The sequence below is a fragment of the Thermobia domestica genome, chromosome 5, assembly GCF_964235325.1.
Source record: "Thermobia domestica chromosome 5, izTheDome1.hap1.1, whole genome shotgun sequence".
NCBI classification, from domain to species: Eukaryota; Metazoa; Arthropoda; class Insecta; order Zygentoma; family Lepismatidae; genus Thermobia; species Thermobia domestica.
This window is the reverse complement of record NC_137458.1, coordinates 292,338,166-292,348,508: the sequence shown is the minus strand read 5'-3', so window position 1 is coordinate 292,348,508 and position 10,343 is coordinate 292,338,166. Positions and strand designations below refer to the sequence as shown.

At 35.3% G+C, this 10,343-nt stretch overlaps 1 protein-coding gene across 1 annotated transcript; it reads right to left on the bottom strand.

Annotated features, from left to right (window-relative positions):
* Window positions 1-8,792: 8,792 nt before the first annotated feature.
* Window positions 8,793-9,848, bottom strand: LOC145685592 (podocan-like). The gene has a single exon (XM_081757980.1). It carries the CDS (start codon window positions 9,846-9,848, stop codon window positions 8,793-8,795), a length of 1,056 nt encoding a protein of 351 aa, XP_081614106.1.
* Window positions 9,849-10,343: the final 495 nt, after the last annotated feature.

The following is a 10,343-nucleotide window of genomic DNA, read 5'->3' as shown; positions in this document are numbered from 1 at the left end:
TTTATAAGATTGATCTCAAATCTAGGAGGAGCAAAACACGAAAAACTAACAGGTTTTGCTTATTTTCTGATATTTGGTGTCAGTTGATTGAAATTCTCGAAGGTGCTACAATCGCCATACTTATTGCGCTATTGGTGAGCAGTTCTTTCCAATGAAATCTCGCGGTGTATTTTTTCAGTTCATGGGTAGCAAGCCGGATAAATATGGCGACAAATTTTGGATGCTTGGTGAAGTGAAGAACAAATATATAGTAAATAGTTTTCCATATCAACGAAAAGATGAAAACATGCCAACGAACATCCCTCTTGCTGAACATGTAGTTTTACATCTTTTGAAACCCAGGGTTGTATGTAACTTGAGACAACATTTTTACGTCTCTACATCTTGCAAAGGAACTAAAAAATTTACGGAATAAATTTGCTTGGTACTATCCGAAGCAACAAGAGAAAACTTCCAGTTTCCGTACGTTTCCATAATAAAGATTTGTACACCACAGGCTACTTAAAACCGTGGACGATATCACATTCGCCACGTATCAATGCAGAAAAACAAGAGTAGTGATATTGAGCACTCTTCAGAATAACGTACATGTAATGAATAGTCACGAAAATAAGTGAACTGAAAGTTTTGTTTTACAATCAGCCAGAAATTGGTGTAGATATTGTAGACCAGATGGATAGTAAATATTCTGTGAAGGTTGTTAGAAGAAAATGGCCGGTATAGCCATTTTATAACCTACTTGGTTTGGCCGCCATAAACTCTTATATCTTATACAAGTGTATTACTAATAGGCATATTAGTAGACAGGAAATTGGTTTCATCGCTTTTTACCTAGTAGTTTAAAAGTTACAAAGGTTTTCAACATAGATGGTCCACTCGGAGGACTGACAAGTAGTGAGCTTACCTATGAATGAATGACGTGATTGAATTGTGAACCAAATCTTTCATTATACCCTTTATATACTTTTATACCTTTATTGTATGTGATAGCAAATAAAACCTGGACAAACAAGGTCTCATCAACAGCACCGCCATAAGACATAACTGAATTGTTGTACAGCCACCCAATACTTGTTCGCAAATGATCTAGCGGGGAAGTTTAGATTCATGACAACACGATGCAAACATTGCAGAAAGAAGAGCCATCATATGCAACAGTGGAATGATGGATTACAGAATTTAAATGGTGCCGCCAGGTGTATTATACGATTCTCGATTATTGCAAACATCCCTATTGCTTTGAGCATATCCAAGGAGAAAATGTACAATATAATAATTAACACATTTTTGATGAGTCAACTAAGTGCTATCTGGGTTCTTAGAAACCTCCATTCTGTTCAGAAACGACAGAGAGTGACTATTGGAGCAAAATCTGAACCAAAGTTCGTGACAAATTTTAGATTTTCCATTTTGATCCAAAAACAAAGAAGCACTCAAAGAACTGGAAACGTGTTGAATTCAGACTTTTGTGCAAGGGGGCAAAAAATATTTAAGTTCTTTTTCTAAATTCAATACAGCAGTAAAGAATTTGTCGCAACAAAACTGGCGACTTCTTGCTGTCTGGTCAGTTGCAATAACCACTATACTGTCATTTTCCCCTAACTAACGTAAAGCATTTGTCTGCGTCTGTATCTAACTTTTCAAGTTTTTTTATTTAGCTTCAACTTTATACAAGAACACGGTTTGTTAATTAGGACAATTTGGTTGGGCAAAAGGAGAAACTAATTTAGTTGTAAAGTGGAACATGTTTACGTTTGTCCATTAGCTACATGTCGATATCAACACACACATTGGCAACATTTCAAGATCGATTATGCGATCCCACTAGAGACATTCATTTAGATTACCCAGTTTCTTAGTGAGTCTCCTTGCACAATTTCAACTTGGCCTCAGTTGTTGCATCCTTATTGGTATGCAACCGTGCACATCACATTGCGTCTGATTGATGGAATATTATTGGTGAATCGGCAATGGCTTTCATGTTCTTGATGCTATTCCTTACATTTCCGACGCTTTGAACTCACGTTTACTAAGTATGAGTTCATTTCTGGGCATTTTTCGTTACGTGTTTCCACACATGTGAATCACCCTGCTTCATCTGTTGTTCTCTACCGACACTCCAGATGTCTTTCTAGAGCATTTGAGAACAAATTCGCTACACTTAATACTCAGAACGTCACTGTTGGCCAGCATCCGTACCTGCCGATTATGCAACCACACACAAATTACATGAAGGTGTCCGCCATTTTGTATTTGTTCCAGATATCGACTTAACACAAACGAATTATTGTTACTTGGTAGAGACCCTATCAATTCATATCCATTTAGACAAATTTTCATTTGGCAGATTATCCGGGACTACAACGACTCACCAAAGGTAGTCGTCAACCCTGGTTCGGCTAATAATATAAGTAAATCTTTAGTGGCAATAATTGTTGACACCTTAAAATATCTTCCGTAATTATATTCACTAGTATTATCACCTTTTATACTGAAATTACAAGTCCATGATAAGTATTAGATAATTTATTCGTTGATTCCTTTTTAACGTATATTCACACAAACTGACTTGCAATCAAAACATATCCATTATGTATCTATAAACAACTACATAGCAACCAACTATACAATAATAATGTATATTTCTTATATCTTAAAAACATTCTTCTTTTGTTATTTTTAAGTAACATTATATCAGGTATAGTGCTTGTGTAGAAGCACTTTCTGCCCAAGATACAGGTAATTATCGACCGATACAAAGTATCTCGTTGTATAAAATGTCGCCCGATAATGGGACTAGATATAAAAGTTACAAGGTAGCTTGATTTTTATATTTAAGAACCACTGGTCCGTTTATAATGATGGCATAAGAATAGTGCTATTCTTTACATTTTGATCGCACCTCATATATCATTTTGTTCAATTATTTTATATAGATACATTTATATTAAAACATTCATCATTCCATTGTCATTTACCTTTGACAATAAAGTTTCAACACAAATCAATATAATAAAAATAGCCTTTGTGTTTAATCAATTATGAATCGACTTATAATTCTTCACATCAACAAGACAGAATTAAAAAAAATCATTTGGAAATTATCATTGGTTAATGAGAATTAAAGAAAATTAAATTAAGTAAAAATCAAAAATTAAATGTAACCTACGTTCGGACGAGCAAAAAGAAGAAAATAAACTTATTTTTACACAAACAGAAGTCCCCCTTTTTTTCTTTTAGTCTCCTTCATTCTTATTAATTTGAGCAAGGATGTCAGGTGTAACTAATCTTTTCACTAGACACATCCATTTTTCTCTTGTATACTGGGTAGGTCTCCAAACCTTCAACTCATCTATATTACGAAGTCCAATTGACGTACCCGTTTTAGCGTTCAACAATTCAAAAACTTTAGGGTTTATTTCTTTGAAACATAAATAAGGACCTGAGAAAATGTCACAAAATTTATAAATCTTCTTTAACAACGCATTACTTTGTGGATGTTGTTTAACAAAAACTAAGTCATTGATCTTGATCCGATATTTTCCTTCTTGTAAAGACTCTAATTGAGAATTACGTTTCAAAAATTTGTTGTGTCTTCGAATTTTTACCATATTCACTAAACTCGAAGAATCTACGATTGTCGAATCTTCTAACTTGACATTAAAATGTTGTTCCACATCGAAAATCAAATCAGAACCGTTATGTACATTAGCAGGAGACACGCCCAAAGTGTCTGATATCGAATGATTCAAAAGATACGTGATTTGATTGACATGCTTAATCCATTCGGCATGCTTATCTTTGCAAAAGTGTCGAAACAACATACCAAAATTACGATGCACATTTTCTACAACAGAGCTGCTAGGATGGTACGGAGTTACGAAATGAATTTTAATGTTAGCCTTGTTCATTGCTTTAATAAACACATCACTTTTGAACTGTGAACCATTATCACATAATATGTGTTCGATAGGACCACAATGTGGAATGTATACGTTCAAGATTTTATTTATGATAGCAGTGGAAGTTGCTCTACGCAGAGGATAAGCTACTACATAGCGCGAAAAGATATCCATAGTAGTAAGTAGATAAGTTTCTCCGGTAGCTGCTCGTGGTAACGGTCCATATAGATCGATAGATAAGAACTAATGTGGTCTCTCTGGCGTTATTGAGAGCATAGGTTTTTGTACAGCCTGGTAGTTATGTTTGATTCGCATACATTCAATACAGTCCTTGATATGATTTTTGATTTGAGCTCTCATTCCTCTCCAATAAAAAGATTTATTAATCAAGGCACATACTTTTACATAACCAAAATGACCGAAATCGTCATGATAAGCTTTTAATATGCGGGTTGTCAACGTAGGTGGAATGCAAATTTTGTTTCTAGACTTGAATTTAAAATCTTTAATAAGTAGAATTCCGTTGGATAATTTAAATCTGGAATTCCATTGTTTGGGACAATTACACTCCACACTGCATGAAGACAAATGTTTCATGATTTGGTTATATTCATGATGATTCAGTTGATGTTCTCTTAGATCTTCCATTGAAATGGTGGCTATTTCATCCTGTAAGACCTTAAATTCGTTGATGGACAAGATATGTTGTTCTTCTCCAGGAAACAGACGTGATAAGGTATCTACGGGTCCATTATCTACCCCTTTAATGTGTTGTACTTCAAAGTCATAAGATTGAAGATCTAACGACCAACGAAGTAGTCTGTTATTATATCCCTGTATGCTGTTAAGGTATCGTAATGAATTATGGTCGGTAAGTACTATGAAATGGCATCCACTGAGATATGGAGCAAATTTTTGTATCGCAAAACGTACGGCCAAAAGTTCGATTTCTGTCGTGGTGTATCCTTTCTCAGCTTTCTTTAAAGTACGGCTAGCGCAATGGATAACGGCCGGTTCCTTAATGGTTGGATTTGTTTGCCAGAGTACTGCAGAGATTCCAAGTTGAGAACCGTCACACTGGACATAGAAAGAAACGTCATATCGAGGGTGATTCAAATGGATGTTTCGCTTTACGCTCTCCTTCAACTTATTAAAACTATGTTCTTGAATCGGACCCCATTGCCATGGTACTCCTTTCTTTATAATCATAAATAAAGGTTGGGCTATCTCAGCAAATCGCGGGATGGCTTTGCGAAACCAATTGAAGAGCCCTAATACTTGCCGTGTCTGTTTCACATTTAATGGCGCAGGCAGATCCTCTATGGCTTGTACTTTAGATTGACTGAACTGTAAACCAGATGCATCAATTTGGTAGCCAAGGAATTCTATAGAATTTTGTAGAAATTTGGATTTCTGTAGGTTGATAGTAAGACCCGAACTTTCCAATCTATCTAAAACTATATCTAAGTACTTCAAGTATTCATGCGGATTTTTTCCCATTATCAAGATGTCATCAGCGTAGGTTATCACGTTGCTGCGTAAGTCTTGACCTAAGACTTTATTTAAGCAGGAAGCTAACGCCGCACTACCATTGATAAGCCCAAAGACTACACGGTTGTATTCATATAAGTGACCTTCAAAACTAAATGCCGTGTACGGTTTCGAATCCTCATGCAATTCGACCTGATTATAAGCCAGTACTAGATCTAAATTTCCGAATACTGCATTCCCTTGTAAAGAGGCTAATATTTCTTCCACTGGAGGATACCTCACTTGTTCCAAATCAATATGACAATTCGTGCGTCTCAAATCCAAAACCACACGTAGAGAACCATTTTTCTTAGGAACTACATGTAATGGATTAAGGTGAATGCTTCGTGAAGGCCTAATGATCCCATTTCTTAACATGTCTGTAATTTGCTGACGTACATTTTCCCTGTATCGGTAGGGAATTATATAGGGCTTAGTCACAATAGGTTTGTCTGTTTTAACCTTAAAAGAATAAACAAAATCCTTACAACACCCAGGACGTTCTGAAAAGACATTTTTATGTTTATATAATATATCCTTAAAGTGAGTTTTTACTGTATCATCTATAAAATCAAGACTACTTTCAAGTGACTTAACACACTCAGAAAACAATACATCATCTTTTGAATTCATCAAATTTTGTGTGACTCGCGTTAGTTGATCATTTAATTTATCACTTTCTGAACTTACAGAAACATTATTCAATACATTAGGAACATTATTATATTGACAAGCAATATCATCAGATTTAGGAAGAAGTTTCTGAACGATTTCCTGAGGTATGCCGGGTATAGTTAACGTTTGATTTCTGAAATCGAGCATGACACGCAACTGAGACAATAGATCTAAACCAATAATTAGTTTTTCATTCAGTTCCTTTATCACTAGAATAGGAATTGACATTTCAAAATCTTGAATAGCTATTGTCGCACGAGTAATTCCGGCTACTCTCTTTTTATGTTTACCAGTAAAATCGACTATAATGAGATTCTCAGCTTTTTGCAATTTAGAATTCGAATAATCACTAGTAATTGCTTTCCATGACGAATATGATAATAAAGAGGCATTTGCGCCTGTATCCAATAAAGCTTCAGTGCTTAACCCATTTATTTTGACGGGTATTCTAGCAGTACTATATGATTTTAAAAATACAAAGTTTTCTTCAACACCAAAACCATCATTGACATTATCATCTTTGAACCAACAACGATTTACTACAGGCATAAATTGATACTGACATCTATTGACTGCTATTTCCGAATCATTATTTACAGATACGTTATGTAAAAGGTCGTTCTCATCATTAACATGAATACGTAAATTTGAAGATAAATGTTCATAAGAATCAATAGCTGATATGGGTTTGACATTATCACATAAATTTGAAGATAAATGTTCATGAGAATCTATAGCTGATATGGGTTTAACCCCTACCACATCAGCTGCAGTTAGTTTAAATTCATACTCGTATATGGTTCCAATAAAGTACATTGTACCGCACAATCATGATTATGTCCCGCATTGTTATTCTGTACAGGAATTGTGTCAATATCTTGATTTTGATACGAAGTGCCATCTCTTGAATTACGATTACGTCTATCCATGTAGTTTACTGTATTTCTGGAATTTCGCCATGTATTTCGTCTATTTTTAAATCTACTTTGGTTATATGGTCTGACATAAGGATTGTCACGATTAATTAGGTTAGGTGGATTCCCAACATATCTTTGCCTATTTTGCTCAGGGACACCATCTCACGTGTGAAAACTAGGAAAATAACGTTGTACATTCTGCTATTACATCTGGTGCACCTTATGGTAGAACGTAACTAGAACACGATAGTATCAATATCCCCCTTTAGTTGGGACATTGTCTCACAGTCGACACATATGAAAAGAAATCTCTTAATGCATTGTTCAAATTCTGATAGCGCGTGAAAATAACAAACTTATATCATGTCCCACGTCTTCAGAGACATATGACGTACTCGAAATATAGGAAAATACCTCCAGAAATTCGTATCTTTCACACACTGCACATGCCAAGACAAAAACGAAAATGAACCGATTTAGCACATTTAACACTACAGCTGGAACACCATACATTTGGAAAATAAAACGACATGAGAAATAGGAAGAAACGTCTTAAAGCTCTGAGTGTTTGCAACTGTGCAGTAGGAGTAACAAAATGAAACACACAAGTATGTGGGGAGGCTGTACAAGAGGGCTTGCCAAAGTGGGTACTCCTCAGAGAAATGAATACAGAGAAAGTGAGGCTCCATCGAACCACAGGGCTAGAGCGCTCGCTTTTGCTCGCGTGGTCGCAGTTTCCAATCCTACTGGGACCCCACGGTCTCAGATTCAAGAGCGAGTAGTTATTTTCCTATTTTTCGCACTTGGGACGATGTCCCGACAGTAGTGGGACATGTTGACATTTGTTCATTAGCTACATGTTGATATCAACACACACATTGGCCACATTTCAATGTCGATCATGCGATATCACTAGTGACATTCATTTAGTTTATCCAGTTTCTTACTGAGTCCATTGCACAATTTCAACTTGGACTCAGTTGTTGCATCCTTATTGGTATGCAACCTTTGATATCCTATTGCATCGGTTTGAAGGAATATTATTGGTGAATTGGCAATGGCTTTCATGTTCTTGACGCTACTCCTTACATTTCCGACGCTTTGAACTCACGTTTACTGAGTATGAGTGCATTTCTGGGCATTTTTCGTTAAGTGTTTCCACACATGTGAATCACCCTGCTTCATCTGTTATGCTCTACCGACACTCCGGATGTCTTTTTAGAGCATTTGAGTACAAATTCGCTACAATTAATACTCAGAACGTCACTGTTGGCTAGCATCCGTACCTGACGATTATGCAACCACGCACAACGGGCATAAAGGTGTCCGCCATTTTGTATTTGTTCCAGATATCGACTTAAGACAAATGAATTATTGTTACCTGATAGAAAGCCTATCAATTCATATCCATTTAGACCAAGTTCGATTTGGCAGATTATTCGGGACTCCCTACGTTCCTTTGGGGAATCCCTTGCGCGTACAATGGTAGGATTGTGAAACGTGAAAAATTCAATAGAGCAGGTATGACTTCTTCAGTGAATTTTTTACCCGCCCTCTTTATGTTGGATAGTTTCCGAACTATTGGCGTCCAAAAGTCATTTTCCCACGCTTTCGGCACCTTGTAGATCTGAAACTATGTCCGATAGCAGAAAGTTGAAGAGAACTTTTTTTCTTGTCTCAGTGGCAGGAGTCACCACCCAAAAGTTGTAACACTTATTTTGCAACACCCAATATATATGCGTGTGTGTTTGTGTGATGTTTCAATACATCATAGTAAACACAGCCCTACTAGCAATAAAAGCTCGAGTGCCCAATCCTGAGTCTCTTCTAGAAATCTTCCCTTCACGAGAGGCGGATATTCACACGTTAAACTACTTTCTGAAATACTTGCTATGCTTGAGTTCTCATGAGCTATTGTAACATCTCTTTCATAGAATCTGATTACGTTAATTATATTACAGTCACAGTGCATTGATTTTGTATTCATATACAACTGAACATTATATTCTGGTTCATCAATTGCAGGGTGCAAATCTACATCATTTAAAATTATGTATATTATATTATTGTTTCTAAGATCAATTTTTAGATCTTGTGACGAATATACGAAATCAATTGATGTGAGCTTCTTTATGTTGTTACCAGATACATTAAGGAAACGAATTTCTTTCCATTGCCTCCACTTTGGATGTATCCCTGAAATGTTATTGTTTGCAATTTCAAAAGTTTCGTCAATTACGAGATCAGAATATTTAAATATGTCAATTTGGTTATTTCCAAGATTAAGAATGTTTAGGTGAAGATTTACGCCGAATAAAATATCAGTAATATAATTAAACGACAAATTGATTAATTTAATATCTTTTGGAATGTAAAGATTAGGACCTCCATGACATCCATAAAGGTTTCTTGAAGGATACGGTAAATAAATCAAATCTTGAACTTGCAAAATCTGATTGTGACTTAAGTCTAAATATACTAATTTTTTCAAGGTAGTCAATGAATTCGTGTGCAGACAGTATATTGCATTGTTCTGTAACTCTAGCTTTTGAAGTGAATTTAGATTAACAAATATTCTATCGTCTATCAAAGTGTAATTGTTGAAACTTAAGGATAGAACACGAAGCTTTGGAAGATTATATGTTGTTGGATGACCTTCTGAAAGTCTGTTGTGATCAAAATACAGGGTTTTAATATTTCTAATATTTAACAAAAAATCGTCTGGAAGGTCGTAAATTAAATTTTCACCGAAATCGATCTCTCTTAAATCATCAGTACCTTCCAAGAAATCGGATGAGACATATTTAACTCCACAGTTTCTCATTTCTATCTTACGAAGCGATCCTATCCTATTGATCTTTATATTATTCGTAATATTGGGAGCATAGTTATTTGAAATAGAAAGAATTGAAACATGTTTTTCAAATGTCAGGTTGGAGAGTGATAAGTTATTATTTGATATGTTAAAAGAAGAAAGATAATGGTTTGTAAATACAGATATCCAATTATCTTCGCTCCAAGATAATTGAGTAAAGCTTAGATCTACCACAGAGAAATACCCGAGACCACTAAGTGCATTTCCAGCAAGCGTTGTAAGTGGGTTATTATTTAAATATAATTTTACTAAAAATAAAAGAGAATTGAAACTTTGATTTGGTATTGATTTTATTTCGTTATGAGATAAATCTAATACCTGTAGTAAAGTTACATTTTGAAACCACTTTGAATTAATCTTTTGGAGTTTGTTTCTACGTAGGTATAAATGTCTAAGACCAGTAACTTGTTCAAATATAGCTGGTGGTAAATCTTTAAGCTGATT

Excerpts from the sequence above, each read along its gene's own strand:
- LOC145685592 (XM_081757980.1), bottom strand. The coding sequence starts at position 9,848 with ATGAGAAACTGTGGAGTTAAATATGTCTCATCCGATTTCTTGGAAGGT.